The sequence below is a fragment of the Microchirus variegatus genome (assembly GCF_963457635.1).
Source record: "Microchirus variegatus genome assembly, chromosome: 20".
Taxonomy (NCBI): domain Eukaryota; kingdom Metazoa; phylum Chordata; class Actinopteri; order Pleuronectiformes; family Soleidae; genus Microchirus; species Microchirus variegatus.
The window spans coordinates 3,919,545-3,934,544 of NC_139821.1; the positions used below are offsets into that span (position 1 = coordinate 3,919,545).

At 46.8% G+C, this 15,000-nt stretch overlaps 2 protein-coding genes across 2 annotated transcripts in view; one reads left to right on the forward strand and one right to left on the reverse strand.

Moving 5' to 3' along the window:
- Positions 1-1,706: 1,706 nt before the first annotated feature.
- On the reverse strand, positions 1,707-3,984 carry wdr55 (WD repeat domain 55; the record flags this gene model as incomplete). The annotated part of the gene is made up of 4 exons (XM_083906743.1): positions 1,707-2,073; positions 2,167-2,436; positions 2,531-2,637; positions 3,427-3,984. 4 exons carry the CDS (start codon positions 3,982-3,984, stop codon positions 1,707-1,709), a joined length of 1,302 nt encoding a protein of 433 aa, XP_083762869.1.
- Positions 3,985-4,157: 173 nt separating this feature from the next.
- Positions 4,158-15,000, forward strand: part of ccdc171 (coiled-coil domain containing 171) — a gene marked incomplete at its 3' end in the record, with an annotated part of 11,007 nt that continues 164 nt past the window's right edge. Inside the window, exons 1-21 of the mRNA XM_083906744.1 lie at positions 4,158-4,191; positions 4,907-5,056; positions 5,665-5,758; positions 6,545-6,695; positions 6,788-6,957; positions 7,048-7,194; positions 7,931-8,023; positions 8,133-8,293; positions 8,656-8,794; positions 8,890-8,977; positions 9,069-9,181; positions 9,471-9,560; positions 9,645-9,815; positions 11,334-11,504; positions 11,586-11,831; positions 13,174-13,663; positions 13,734-13,844; positions 13,925-14,079; positions 14,369-14,512; positions 14,608-14,754; positions 14,862-15,000. The exon at positions 14,862-15,000 is cut by the window's right edge and continues 164 nt beyond it. Coding sequence (XP_083762870.1) covers positions 4,935-5,056; positions 5,665-5,758; positions 6,545-6,695; positions 6,788-6,957; positions 7,048-7,194; positions 7,931-8,023; positions 8,133-8,293; positions 8,656-8,794; positions 8,890-8,977; positions 9,069-9,181; positions 9,471-9,560; positions 9,645-9,815; positions 11,334-11,504; positions 11,586-11,831; positions 13,174-13,663; positions 13,734-13,844; positions 13,925-14,079; positions 14,369-14,512; positions 14,608-14,754; positions 14,862-15,000 — 3,142 coding nt within the window. The 5' untranslated portion in view covers positions 4,158-4,191; positions 4,907-4,934. The remainder of the gene's footprint in view (positions 4,192-4,906; positions 5,057-5,664; positions 5,759-6,544; positions 6,696-6,787; positions 6,958-7,047; positions 7,195-7,930; positions 8,024-8,132; positions 8,294-8,655; positions 8,795-8,889; positions 8,978-9,068; positions 9,182-9,470; positions 9,561-9,644; positions 9,816-11,333; positions 11,505-11,585; positions 11,832-13,173; positions 13,664-13,733; positions 13,845-13,924; positions 14,080-14,368; positions 14,513-14,607; positions 14,755-14,861) is intronic.

Consider the following 15,000-nt stretch of genomic DNA (forward strand, 5'->3'; position numbering starts at 1 on the left):
GTTTGCAGATTATTCATTGCTTTAATACATGGTTCATTACGATTTTTAACTGAATATTTGAAGATGAAGACCTTTGATTTGGGGATGTGGAATATAATCGGCACGATATTTGGCTGTATTATTTTGCATGGATATCAGCAAATACATGGCTCTCCGCGTTGAAGACCTCACCTCAAATGTGATGATAATGCTGTTCACCTATTCCATTTCTGCACGGTAAATATAGAGTTTATATAAGTTACAAAAACAGAACCTATTATTCTGTCAAATTTAAGACTTAACCAATTTTTAATAACTTAAGCCCAATGCTGCATGGCAAAAAAAAATAATAATAATACCCAATTCATAAGACACTAGATCATCATACTGAGATAATAGCCCATAAACATAAGATACTTAGTCCTAATATTTAAATATTATAGTAGTATTTCTTATTATGACTTAGTGTCGCACTATTATTTATATACATAGATATCTAACATTCTCTCTAAATAGATAGATATTAGAATGTTCAAGTGGCGCATACGGGCTTCCATACAATGCTAAACTTTGACTCGGCTAAATCCAGATTGCAGCTTAATCATTAACCCGCAGCTTAAGTTGATCATTTCCTGAGTTATTCTGTATGAAACTGTGAAAAACGATGAGTCACTCGCGTGTGAAACGGTCGCGTTGAGTCAGTATTTGCGGTTTTTACCAGCGTGTTCGCGCACTGTTGACAAATAAAGGCACGCTAGCATACAAAGCTAATACGCGGGCTAGCTTGGTTGTTCGCTCAGATGGCGGTTTTTTTTGTTGTTTTTTTTAAGCGTCTGTTCTGCGTCATTTTGTCTCTGCTTCGTTGGTGGTGAAGAAAATGCGCAAACTTACCGTAAACCAAGCGCCGGCCCAGTGAAACCTTTCGCCGCGGTGGTTTCTCAACGAAAACACAAGACTCTCGTTACAGAGCGAGACTCTGACCAACCGCCATGTTGGACGTTTGGTTGTGTCACGTGACTCTCTCTCATGCATTTCCCGCTTCCGATTGTGTGAACGCGCCTTCCGCGTTCTCGCGCCCCCCCTCTGGTGGCCACTCTGGGTACTGCAACAAAAAATACTCATGGGGCCCAAAAAGCAATTTTCCCATTGAGCACAATAGTAAAAGTGACGCCTGTAAAAGTAAACACTTTTATAGAACTTTGTATTCTATATTTTTAATTCAAGGAGTTTCATAATCCTCGTCCAGCAAGTTGGAAAATGAAGAGGATAATTTACAGTGTAATGCATATCTTTTTTACGTTTATATATATGTTTTTTTCAGTTATTTACAGTATCTTGTTGTTTTATAATGTGGGTTCTTTACAGTGTAATGTAATGTTTATGTTTATATAGTTTTTAAAAGCTATTTACAGTATTTTATTGTTCTTTACATGTATAGTTTCACAAACTTTTTAATTACAAGGTTTTTCCATGTTATTTCATTCATTTTGAAAAAAAAAAAAATATTTTGAACTCGTACACTTTTTTCGTTGGTGTCAGATTATTTATAACATAATGGTGATGAACACTGGTTGGAAGGAAGGGCCCCCTGGGGATTTTTGCTTCGGGCCCCTACAGACTCTAGAATCGCCTCTGCAAAGAGCGACAACGCCGTCCATGACAATGTTCCTGTCGTATCATGAGATACTTTGGAGGTTGTGTCCAAACAGCTCAGTGTCCAAAGTTGTTTAATCACTACCACTGTCACTATCCTCCTCCTCCTCCTCCTCCTCCTCCTCCTCCTCCTCCTCCTCCTCCTCTTCTTCTTCCTCCTCCTCCTTCTTCTCCGTTTCGTCTACAAGTCCTGAGAAGAAGTCATTGTCTCCGTGGGCCTTCTTGGTGAGCGACTTCATCCGTCCGTGCTTTTTCTTGCGCTTGCGGTACTCGTTCACCGTCGTCTTGGGCAACGCGGAAATGTCCCAGAACTTGATGAGCTGGTCGTGGGCGCAGCTGGCCAGGAACCGCGAGTCCCAGGACGTGACGATCTCTTCCACGGGTTCCCCGACGTGCTGGCCGATGCAGCCGATGACCCGGTTGGGCAGGAGGTTGATGGCTCTGGTTAAAGAACAGAAACGTTGACGTTTTACAATAACGGCTGAGGGGTTGGGTTCGTCAGCTTCAAAACAAAAACAAATAAAAAAGACTCACCGGATGTAGCCGTCCATCGACGCCGTGCACATGATGTTGTCCGTGATGGGGACGATGCAGTCCACCGACTCCGCCTTGACGGCGAAGCGGTCGCTGGTGGCGCCGAAGCCGTTCCAGTTGAAGATGTACATGGTTCCCTCGCTGGAGCCGCAAACCACCTTCTTGCCGCGCTTCATCAGCACCACGGAGGTCAGGTCGCCGCTCTGGTACTCCGACAGCAGCTCGAAGCGCCGCCTCTTGATGTTGAAGACGCCCATGGTGCCGTCGCCGCTGTGAGAAAACGGGAGACGGAGGCTCCGTGTGGGTTAAACGGCGTTTAAAGGTCGCGGCCGCGAAGGTTTTCCTCGGACGGCCGGTTAACTACCTGGTCGTGAGGAGGATCCTCTTGGCCTGGTCCACTGCGATGTCGCTGATGTAGTCCTCGTGGTGTTTCAGGTCCATGACGGCCGTCCCTTTCCTCATGTCCCACACCTTGAGAGAAAAACAGACCGGGTTAGCTCTGGAGACACGACTGTGAGACCCTTTTGAAGAACTAGCCCGATTGATTTTCATTGTCGTTAGATCGCGTTTCCCCACCTCAGAGTTCAACGCTTTAACTATAAGTCGGAAAAAAACCATGTACGAAAAACGTGTCCCAGGCTAGCGACTGCTGGGACCAAGGCATAAGCAAACTAAGCCACTGCTTAGGGCCCTGTGACCACTAGAGGGCCCCCAAGAGCAATTAACTAAAAAAATAAATAAAATAAAATTGCTGTAGTTTATTTAGAATTTTTCTCCCCATTTTTACCAAAGCTTTTTCACAGTTTTTACATAGCCATAACCATTTTTATTACCTTGTTCCGGGTCAAATACTTAGTATTTAAGTTTTTGTTTATTTTATTTAATGATGTATTTTGTACATATAAAATAAATCTTTGTATTACAGGAATGTATTTTAAATCCCCACCAAAGATTGTGCACATTTTTAGATTTTGGTTTTATGTATTGATTCTCTGTGTCACCAGTAGGGGGAGTTGTTGAGTTTGCCAAATATTAATTGAAAGACTTCTCTGTAAGTTTGCAAATCTGGTGTCTGCTTCCATGCAACAAAAAGTTCTCACATTTAGTTTTACAAGTGTATTTGTATTTGTGACTTTGTGAGAGTAGAATAAGTAAAATGCCTTTAGTATAGTAGGTGTGTGAATAATCAATAATCAATATTATTGGCAGTAACAGAGGTAGAACTAGAACAACTAGAACAGAAATATCTCCAGTCCAGACCTTCAGGGTTCCTCCGTCGTCTCCGGTCGCCAGGATGTTCTCGTCCACCAGCAGCAGACTGTTGATGGGGGCTCCGTGCGCCCCGCGGATCCTGGTGACCAGCTGCCCGCGCTCCACGTCCAGCAGGTGCACGGCCCTGTCCCGGGACACGCTGCACAGCTTCAGTCCGTCCGCGGAGAAGCGCACCTGGCGGCAGGACTTCATGTGATGGCCCGACGACCACAGCTCCCGGTTCTCCCCCTCCGTGCAGGAGTAGGAGTAGGCGTACAAGTCCCCGTCCACGTCCCCGCACACCAGCAGGTCCCGGCTCGGGTGCAGAGCCACGGTGTTGGCGACCGCCTCGAGCCGTATGTCCTCCGGAGTGTCCCGGATCTTCGGCTCGGGCGGCTCACCTCCGTCCCCGTCCCCGTCTTCGTCGTCATCTTGACCCGGCTCCGGATCCTCGGCGGCGGGCTCCGAGTCGGAGGTCTCCGGGTCTATGGACGTGTCTGCGGCTTCTGTTTTATCCGGTACCGTCGCTGTGAAACCCGCTCCAACGTGTTCTGTGGACGTCGCCATGTTGTTGTCGTTGTTTCTTCTTCTGGGCTGAATTGCGGTAGCGTTACCAGTGACAAGAGATCACAGCGCCCTCCAGTGGACGTTTCTGTCAAAGATTGGTCGTTCGTCATTGGCCAGCCGTCCAGCCAATCACGTTGTCGTAAAAATAGTGACGTATTGACGCTAAAGATGGCGTCGGATTCAAACTGTTCCGCATCTAGCGTGAAAGTAAGTGTGTTTATAAACCTTTGCTACACATTATTTACGTGTTCACCAGCAAATTATGTGTTTTAATTCGATATTTAATCAACTTTGTATTGTTTTGGAGCAACATGTTCAATATTAACCGTGAAAAAAGGACAAAGTCGGGTCGCATTTCGTTTGCGAACCTAATTCCGTTCACAAAGTGTACGATTTAACACACTCTTTGTTAACTTACAAAATGTATTTGGGTTATAGAAAAATTCAACTTGTACAGTGACTCTTTGTCATTATCCGGTGAATACGGCATACATATTGCCCCGATAACACATTTTAAATGATAGTAAAATCTTGGTAAACAGTCGGACACTTGTTAAATGCCGCCAATCACTCCGCGGTTTTGGCGATGACCACTATAAGCCATAAAACTCAAAAATAAAATGTCCTTTTTGTGTTTAATTAATGCCGAATCAAAGCTGTGGTTCCAAGTACTTGTAAATAGCATTGAGTTTACTTGTGCGTTGTATACACACCTGGTTATGCTTGTGTTGACATTTTAAAAGGCACGTTTTTTTTAACGGAGATCGTTTTTGCTTCACGTGAGTGCATCTGCTGGCAAGGCAACAGCAACCAGGCAGCCTCACTACCGGGGCAACACTCCCTCCAGCCTCCCCCGGCTGGTTACCTAAATCAGGTTACGGGAAAAACGACTCGAATAATGTTCATTTAAACACGTTTCCAGGCTAATTAGAGTCTGCTAAGAGGCGGAGATGCAGACTGAGCCAGCGGAGCGGAGGAGACATTCTAGCCGGGGACGGCGAGGGGAGAGCGGGCACAGTCGAGCAGAGCCGCGGGGGAAACAGGACAGGACTTCCGAGGACGAGACGTCGAGGTGATGACTGAGAGTTTACCATATATATGTTTTAACAGCCCAATTTCAAAATGCTAACCAGTTAAAAAGACACGTTTAAAGGACCAGTTCAGATTGTTTTCCCCCACACCAAACCATATAGAGAAAATCAGTGATTTTAACGTCATGGTAAAGGAGATGTTGCCTCCATCACTAAGTTCAAATTCATATTTCCAATCTTATTTTGTGACTTTGGTGTTTGAAATCCTTCATTCAGATTTACCTCAGTGACACAAAGTGGCCACACGAGGCAGCAGAAGAACAGCAGCTCCTGTGTCCCCACAAGCTAAAATCACTGATTTCTCTACTTTGGTGTGGGAGAGTGAGTGGTTTCCTTGGTAAAAATCCGTGAGATAAAGACGTGAACATGTTCTTAAGATGTCGTACACTTGAACTGTCCCTTTACAGTCGCCACCCTCATGTAATATTTGTGATTTTTGATCGTTTTTCTGCAGGTTCAAAGAAATCTTCACAGTCGTGAAACAGAAGCTGGAGGGAGGAGGAGGAGAGAAGGAGAAGGAGGATAGAGGGAGGAGTGGAGGAGATGGACAGAGGAGAAGGAGAGGGAGGAGGGCGAGTTCCGAGGTCAGAGAGCGGAGCGACGAGACGGAGGAGAGGCTCAGGTGGAGACTCAACCAGATGGAGAAGAACAAACTGGAGCTGACGTCCACTCACAACCAGGAGGTGAGACACACACACACACACAAACACACGCAATGTCACTGTCGCCACGGTAACCAACATCCCAGTGTATCAATATTCAAATGACATGCCTTTTTAATTATAGTATTTGCATCACATGATGGTGGAGGACACGCCCCCTTTAGTTTGACTAGTTTAAACCTGGGAATTTAGATTGTTTTATGTTTTAACTTGAGTGTGAAATCCACAACCTGGAATTTTGGGATTAAACTGAGGATTAAAGAATTTTACTTTTGGGAGTAAACCTAGATTTTGGGGAGTTTACTTTTGGGAGTAAACCTGGTATTTTGGGATTTCACTTTTGGGATTAAACCTGGAATGTTGGGATTTTACTTTCGGGTTTAAACCTGTATTTTGGGGATTTTACTTTTGGGATTAAATCTGGGATTAAGGAATTTTAAATTTGGAATCAAACCAGGGATTCTGGGATTGTAAATTTTGGTATTGAACTCAATATTATGGATATACAGGCTTGTTATTAAACCCTGGATTATGGGGTTTAATTTGGAATTCATTATTTTTAATTTAGGAATTTTAATTTTTCAATTTGGGATTTAGGATTAAATCATGGATTACATCTTTTTTTTTTTTAACTTTGGTATTAAACCAGGGATTAATGAACTTTTTGAACTTTGGGATTAAGCCCAATAACTAAGATTTTAAGGATGAAACCTTTAATTTCCAGTTTAAAAACTAATTTCATCATGTTTAATGAAAGCATAACAATGATGATACTGTGTGTGTGTGTGTGTGTGTGTGTGTGTTCAGATGTGCAGGCTGGAGGCGGAGCTAACGCGGCTCAGGTCGTCAGTGGAGCGCGGTGAAGCCCAGAGGGCGGAGCTTCTGTATCAGCTGACCGCGAGCCAGCGAGTCGCCGACCGCGTCGTGGAGCTCGGCAGAGACAGACACACGCTCACAGGTGGGAGAATCAAACGCACCCTCGTGAAGACGACGTCAGGAGGGGTTTAAAACGGTAATGACTGTGCGTGTGTGCATGTGTGTGTGTGTCAGAGCGAGCAGCTCAGCTCCAGCAGAAGGTCCAGGAGCTGCAGAAAGTTCTGGACGTCACCCGTCAGGCGCGGGACGAGGACCAGCATGCTTTGCAGCAGGAAGTGGAGGAACGCGACAGACTGATCCAGAGTCTGGGCTCAGAAAACCAACAACTGCAGCGAATACTGCAGGTACACACACACACACACTTTTATACGCACATTTACACACACACACACACATACACACAGGTGAAGGTGACGGTGCTGCTCCTCTTCCAGGAGCAGGAGGAGGCTCTGGAGTCGTCGGAGAGGAGGACGAGGGAGGTGCAGAGGGAGAGAGAGAAGGAGGCCGAGGTGAAGAGACGACAAGAGGACGAGCTGGAACACCTGAGGGAGAGAGAGGAGAGGAGCAGGAGGGAGAAGGAGGTGAGGAGGCGACTCAAGGAGACAGGAGGAAGTGAGGTGGTGAGAGACCAAGGTGACAAAATAAAGGTCTCATATTATGTTCATCTATGCTAAAACCCATCCCCACAGTTTTCAAAATAATAGTCACAGTTTTCAAATTTTCAAAATAAAAACCTTAGTTTCGCCACATCCACAGTAAAATACAACCCCAGACTTTTCAGAATAAAGGTCTCACGTTCTGTTTCTTCACGCTAAAACACAACCCCACGGTTTTCAAAACAAAAGTTGCAGTTTCTGTTTGTCCACGCTAAAGCACCACCTGAAGTTTTCAGAATAATAGTCACCGTTTTCAAACTTTCAAAATAAAAACCATAGTTTCGCTACATCCACAGTAAAATACAACCCCAGACTTTTCAGAATAAAGGTCTCACGTTCTGTTTCTTCACGCTAAAACACAACCCCACGGTTTTCAAAATAAAAGTTGCAGTTTCTGTTTGTCCACGCTAAAGCACCACCTGAAGTTTTCAAAATAATAGTCACCGTTTTCACATTTTCAAAATAAAAACCTTAGTTTCGCTACATCCACAGTAAAATACAACCCCAGACTTTTCAGAATAAAGGTCTCACGTTCTGTTCATTCACCTTAAAACCGAACCCCACAGTTTTCAAAATAAAGGTCTCATGTTGTGTCCATCCACGCTATGACACAGGAAGTGAGGTCATAGCGTCCTTTATCGTACATTCTCTCTGTCTCCAGGCGTCGGATCAGAGGGTGAGGTCACTGGAGTCGAGCGTGGAGGCCGAGCGAGCGGCTCACCTGGAGTCAAAGTTCAACTCCGAGATCGTCCAGGTAGTTTAGATCAGGGGAAAAAAAAAAAACCCCGAACTGTCCCTTTAACGCGCCTCGTGTTCATCTTGTAAGACTTTAAACGCGAGCTGTGGTCCTGTCAAACTGTTAGCTGCGTGCGCGGGACCTGGAGGCGGCGCTGGCGGCGGAGCGGTCCGGCCAGCAGGAGGCGCAGTGCGCCCTGGAGCTGCTGAGGGCTCAGTTCCGAGAGGTCGAGAGAGCCTACACGCTGGAGAGAGAGAGGAGCGACGGCACTGAGCGCGCTCTGGAGCGGTGAGGTCACGGCGTGCACGGCACTCACTCTCCCACACCAAAGCCCACAGAGAAAATCAGCGATTTTAACATCGCGGCACACGGGAGGTGTTGATCCACTGCTGCCTTTACCGGTAAATTCAAATGGGCTGTTTTGTGAATTCGGCATTTAAAATCATTTGTTCACATTTACCTAAGTGACACAAAGTGACCACACGAGGCAGCAGTAGACCAGCAGCTCCAGTGTCCACCGTGAGCTTAAATCGCTGATTTCCTCTATGGGGTTTGGTGCTTTACAAACTTGAGTTAGACGCTCTTAAGATATTGTAGACTATCTTTTAAAGTTTTATTATTATTATTTATGTGTGTGTGTGTGTGTGTAGTCTGCAGGCAGAGTATGGGCAGTGTAAGTCTGACCTCGGCGTTGCCTTGGAAACTGAGAGGAAGATGAACTCTGACCTCTCGGCAAAGCTGGAGGAGGAAAAGAAAGGACGCGGAGACACGCGTTCACTGCTGGAGCAGGTAACGCACGCACCTCAAATACGTAGTTTGATGACATTTTCAGTGAAATGTCCCTTTAATCTGTTGTGTGTGCGTGTGTGTGTGTGTGTGTTAAGGCAGCAAAGACTCAGAGTGACACTGTGGAGCTTCATGAGAGCTTTGTGCAGCAGGTCAGAGAAACACTTCAACATCATAGCATCACTGGTATGTATACACACATGGAAACACACACACCTGCTGCACACACACACACACACACACAATTCTCACTCTATGTGTGTGTGTGTGTGTGCAGGCTGTGGTTCCCCTGCAGTGCATGATGGGAAGCCGAGTCCTGTTGAGGTGCTGCAGCAGCTGGAGACGACGCTCGCCTCCTCCCAGCGGCGTCTGGACGAAACGGAGAAGCAGGTGAACTCGCTTGATTCTGGAAATTTTACGAGGACTTCAGCTCAGGACACAGGAGCTGCTGGTCCACTGCTGCCTCGTGTGGTCACTTTGTGCCACTGAATTAAATCTGAACGAAAGATTTCAAACACAGAATACAGTAAAATAATATTTTTGAGCTTCCAGATGGAGGCAGCAGTGGATCGACAACACCCGTGTGCTGTGGTGTTAAAATCGATGATTTTCTCTATGGGGTTTGGTGTGGGAGAGTATGACATTACTTAATACCCATATATACTGTTTTTGTTGTCAGATCCAGGATCAGCTGTCGGTGTCAGAGAGGCTGCAGGAAGAGAACCAGACGCTCCACCAGCTGACCTCAGATCAGAGAGCTCACATCCAGGTAAACGTCTGATCCCAGATCAGCATCGACCGAGAAGACGACGGCGTGTATTCTTTAAGGACTGTTCGGTCTCTTCTGCCGCAGCGATGTCAGGAGGCCGCGGTCAGACTGGAGGACGAGATGAGCCGCGTCCGTCAGGAGAGCTGTGATTGGTCGACGCAGAGCCGCAGCCTGCGGGTCGAGCTGCAGGAAGAGAGGGAGGAGAGAACGAGGGAGGTGCAGAAGGTGAACGAGGACTTCCAGGAAGAGACCAAGGTGACAAAATAAAGGTCTCATGTTATGTTCATCCACGCTAAAACACAGCCCCACAGTTTTCAAAATAAAAGTCTCATGTCATGTTCATCCACTCTAAAACACAGCCCCACAGTTTTCAAAATAAAAGTCTCATGTCATGTTCATCCACTCTAAAACACAGCCCCACAGTTTTCAAAATAAAGGTCTCATGTTATGTTCATCCACGCTAAAACCCAGCCCCACAGTTTTCAAAATAAAAGTCTCATGTCATGTTCATCCACTCTAAAACACAGCCCCACAGTTTTCAAAATAAAGGTCTCATGTCATGTTCATCCACTCTAAAACACAGCCCCACAGTTTTCAAAATAAAGGTCTCATGTTCTGTTCATCCACGCTAAAAAACATCCCCACAGTTTTCAAAATAAAGGTCTCATGTCATGTTCATCCACGCTAAAACCCAGCCCCACAGTTTTCAAAATAAAAGTCTCATGTCATGTTCATCCACTCTAAAACACAGCCCCACAGTTTTCAAAATAAAGGTCTCATGTCATGTTCATCCACTCTAAAACACAGCCCCACAGTTTTCAAAATAAAGGTCTCATGTTCTGTTCATCCACGCTAAAAAACATCCCCACAGTTTTCAAAATAAAGGTCTCATGTCATGTTCATCCACGCTAAAACCCAGCCCCACAGTTTTCAAAATAAAGGTCTCATGTTATGTTCATCCACGCTAAAACCCAGCCCCACAGTTTTCAAAATAAAAGTTGTAGTTTCTGTTTGTCCACGCTAAAGCACCACCTGAAGTTTTCAAAATAATAGTCACAGTTGTAGTTTTTCCACACTAAGATGCAGTCCCACAATTTTCAAAATAAAAGTCTTAGTTTCGCCTCATCCACACTAAAATACAACACCACAGTTTTCAAAATAAAGGTCTCACATTATGTCCATCCACAGTTTTCAAACTAAAAGTTGTAGTTTCTGTTTGTCCACGCTAAAGCACCACCTGAAGTTTTCAAAATAATAGTCACAGTTGTAGTTTTTCCACATTCAGACACAGTCCCACAATTTTCAAACTAAAAGTCTTAGTTTCTGTTCATCCACAGTAAATTACAAGCCCACACTTTTCAAAATAAAGGTCTCATGTTCAGTTCATCCACGCTAAAACACAACGTGGAGTTTTCAAAAATAAAAGTTGCAGTTTCCGTTTATCCAGGCTTAAACAGAATGCCACAGTTTTTCAAAATAAAAGTCTCTCTACCCCAGACAAATCCTCTGTTTCAGAGTGTGGGAAACTGCATTGTACTGTAGTTGCGACACCAAGCGTAACCATAGCAACTGTGGTGAGTTTTTAAAAACGTGAAAGTCACAGACGCTGGCACAGTCGTAGCCGCGGCGTCCCGAGGAGCGGACCGTTTAATCGCCTTTGTTTGTGTGACCTCACGCTCGACGTGATGTCGTTACGTTAAACACATTTAATTACACTCATCATGACACTGAACTAATCTGATACACCTGTGTGTGTGTGTGTGTGTGTTTTAGGCCCGTCTGTCCTTCCTCCACTGTCTGTACCAGCGCCTCCTCACCGGTGGCAGCGTCCTCCTCACTCAGTCCAACAGCATCCTGGGTAATTTCACCTGGAAGGAGCTGTGCGATGTCATCAGTGAACATGTCGACCGTCTGACCTCTGACCACCAGAGGGCCATCGACAAGGTGAGCAGTCGCCCCGAGGGTCGTAGTTCGTCTGCGCCGAACTCGAAAACATCGCTAATTCCCTTTGTCGATTTTGTGTAGATCACAAACCTGCGGGCCGCGAGCGAGAAGAAGAGCGCGTGCGTGCGCGAGCTGCAGCGCCATCAGCAGCGCGCGCTGTCTCATCTGGAGGACGGCGTGCGGCGGAGGGAGGACGCCTGGAGCGAGCAGCAGCAGCAGCTGCGGAACGAGCTGCAGGTAAAAACTCTCGCCTCGGTCGCCTCGCGCCCTCCAGAGATGGAGACGCTCAGAGCTGAGTCGGCGGAGAAAAAGACGTACATCGTCCCTGTAGTCGACGCCCCGCGATGACGGGAAACCAAACTCATCACTTTATTGTCCCCGAGAGACTAAAACTTACATCACAGCAGCAGAAGAAGATCAGACGCTGTCAGAGACGGAGACGTGATGATGTGAATTCACAGGGGACCCCCCCCCCCCCCCAGTCTCCATGAAGTTAAAAAATCAGTTTAATCTGTGCTCACAGTTTAACCCTGAAGATAAAAATCCATATATTCTCGTTTTCTATTCTAATACTTTACGATCACAGAAGAACATGACGCACTTCTCCTGTTAGCAGCTCCTACGTTAGCCACCATAACTAGTTAGCAGTTCCTACATAGGAGATCACCAACGTACAGTTGCTACATTAGCCCCCACTAATTTGCAGCTGCCACATTAGCCGCCAAGAATAGTTAGCAAGTGCCACGTTATTCAACAGGACCACGTAACTGCTGCTACCTTATCTAACACGAGCAGTTAGCAACTTTTACATTAGCCACCATAACTAGTTGGCAGTTCCTACATAGTAGACCACCAACGTACAGTTGCTACATTAGCCACCGTGACTCGTTCCTACATTAGCCACCACTAATTTGTAGCTGCCACATTAGCTACCAAGACGAGTCAGCAGTTCTTACATTAGCCCCCACTAATTTGTAGCTGCCACATTAGCCGCCAAGAATAGTTAGCAAGTGCCACGTTAGTCAACAGGACCATGTAACGGCTGCTACCTTATCTAACATGAGCAGTTAGCAACTTCTACATTAGCCATCATGACTAGTTAGCAGCTGCTATGTTAGCCTCCATGACTAGTCATCAGCTCATACATTAGCCACCGTAACAATAACTAAATGGTCGGCTACTATATCAGTCAACATAACTAGTTGTCTGCTCATACTTTAACCACCACTTACTTGCAGAGGCCTTGTTAGCAACTACCACATTAGTCATCGCAACCGTGTGGCAGCTGCTACATTAACCGATACTGGCTAATGTAATGGTTAATAATCTAATAATCGTGGCTAATGTAGCAGCTTCTAACTAGTTGTGGTGGCTAATGTAGGCAATGCTAAATAGTCATGGAGGCTAAAGTAGCAGTTTCTAAATGTTCATGTTAGATAACTTAGCAACTGCTAACTAGCTAGTTAACAGCTTCTGTATTAGCCACCGTGCGTGACCAGCTAGCAGCTATTAGCCATGACCTTAGTAGAAGAGACTCTCACGTATTTGTGATGCAATATTTAAAAATGAATTGATGTCGTTTTGTTTTTAAATGTGATTTATTTTAGTTTGTCATTTTTTGCACTCATAGAACCTTACATTAATTAAACTTGACCAATTATTCTCTCAGGATTATCGCTCGCAGTGCGACTCTCTCCGTGATAACATCTCCGTCCTGGAGCGCCATCGCTCCTCCTTGACCTCTGACCTATCCCGGCTGCGGGGCCTCGTCTCTCGCAGTCGCAGGGTGTCGGCCTCCCTCCTGTCGGCCTGCGCTCTGCTGACCGGGGCGCTGAAACACACCCGGCTCCGCCTCCAAACGCTCTGCGAACAGAAAACCGTCCTGTGCCGGCGTTTGGCGGCGAGGGAGGAGCTGGAGGAGGAGGTGAGGAGGCTGGTCGACGCGCTGGATGGTGACGAGGAGGAGGAGGCGAGAGGAAAGAGGGCGGCGAGGAGGAGGTGGAGGAGGAGCGTGTGCGCGGTGCTGGCGGTGAGGAGGTGGCGTTCACTGGCGGAAAATACCACCGTGATGTTTCGGCTGGAGGGAGGAGGCAGCGGTTTGGCTGCGTGTGTCTGTGGAGACACGACTACGGCAACACGGAAAGGTCAAAACAAATCCAGTGCAGGTTTGTTTGTGTGTGTGTTTGTGTTTGTCAGCGAGTCCTGACTTTTTTTCCTGTTTTCATGTAGATGACGATGAAAGTCGTGATGTCGCGTGTGCTCGCTGGCTTCGCTCTAAACGTCTCTGCGCCGCTATCGTGTCCTCTATGGCTGACCTACAGGGGGCGCTGGCACACACTGGTAACTACACGCCGTCTTTGCTCAGCACGCCGTTCAGCGTCACGTTATTGTTGAAGATGTCATTTTCGGTCGCTCTCCAGGCTCCGCCCCTACCAATGTGACATCCGCAGCCCGCCTGGGATTGTCCCGCCTCCTGGATCACTTCCTTGACAAATCGGAAATGTCGTCGGGCGTAGCAGGCGGGGTCTCGCTGAGCAAGCGGCTGCGACTGACGCATTCACCATCCGACACAAAGGTAATTTGGTGTGCTGGGGTTCCACAGGGATCTATTCTTGGTCCGTTCATGTTTACATTTTAAACGAATGACGCTGTCCGTTTCTATGCAGATGATACTGTTTTTCTATGATGAAATGGCTGACTTCCTGTCAGTGTTAGTCTGTGACTAAGAAGTGTGCCAAGGTGGCTGGTGGTTAAGGGGTGTGATCAAATCGTTAAGCCTAGCGAGAGCCTGTCAAAAATGTGCTGTTTCGGTTTGGATTCAGCCACGTTTGTCCACCGTTTGAACTTTGACCTCCCGTCATCAGGCCCTGGTGTCCACCCTCCAGCAGCACTTCCTGCTTTTCAGCCAACGGCTGCACTCGGCCGAGGTGGAGAGGCGGAGTCTGAGGCTGGAGGCGTCCAACCTGAAGAGAGGACTGAGACGGGAGAAAGACGAGCCCAGCAGTACGGTGAGTCATTAACTGGTTATGGTTAAGGTTAGCGGTTAGGCAATTAGTTGTGGTGGTTAAGACGTGTGTGTGTGTGTGTGTGTGTGTGTGTCCAGGTCCCGGCCGAGCGTTTCCAGCGAGTGTGTTCAGAACTCCGCGAGGCTCTGAACAGAGAGCAGGAGGCTCAGATGTTGATCCGCGAGCAGACCGAGCGTCTTCGCGCGCTGCAGCTGCACGTGGACGAGCAGTCGGACGCCACACAGGTATACACAGGAAGTGCCGCCGCCAGCTCATCTTTCCCCGTTTCCTGTTTGAAAATAAAACTCGCGGTGACGTCGCCGTCTCTTTTTTTTTTTTTTTTTTGTCTCAGGCGCTGTCCGAAGCTCGGCAGGAAGTGAGTCGTAAGGAGCGCTCGCTGAGGATTCTGGGTAAACACCTGTTGGCCGTTCAGAAGGAGAGGAAACGGCGGGAGAAGAGTTCTGTGCCTCCACCTGCTCGTCTCTCTGAGG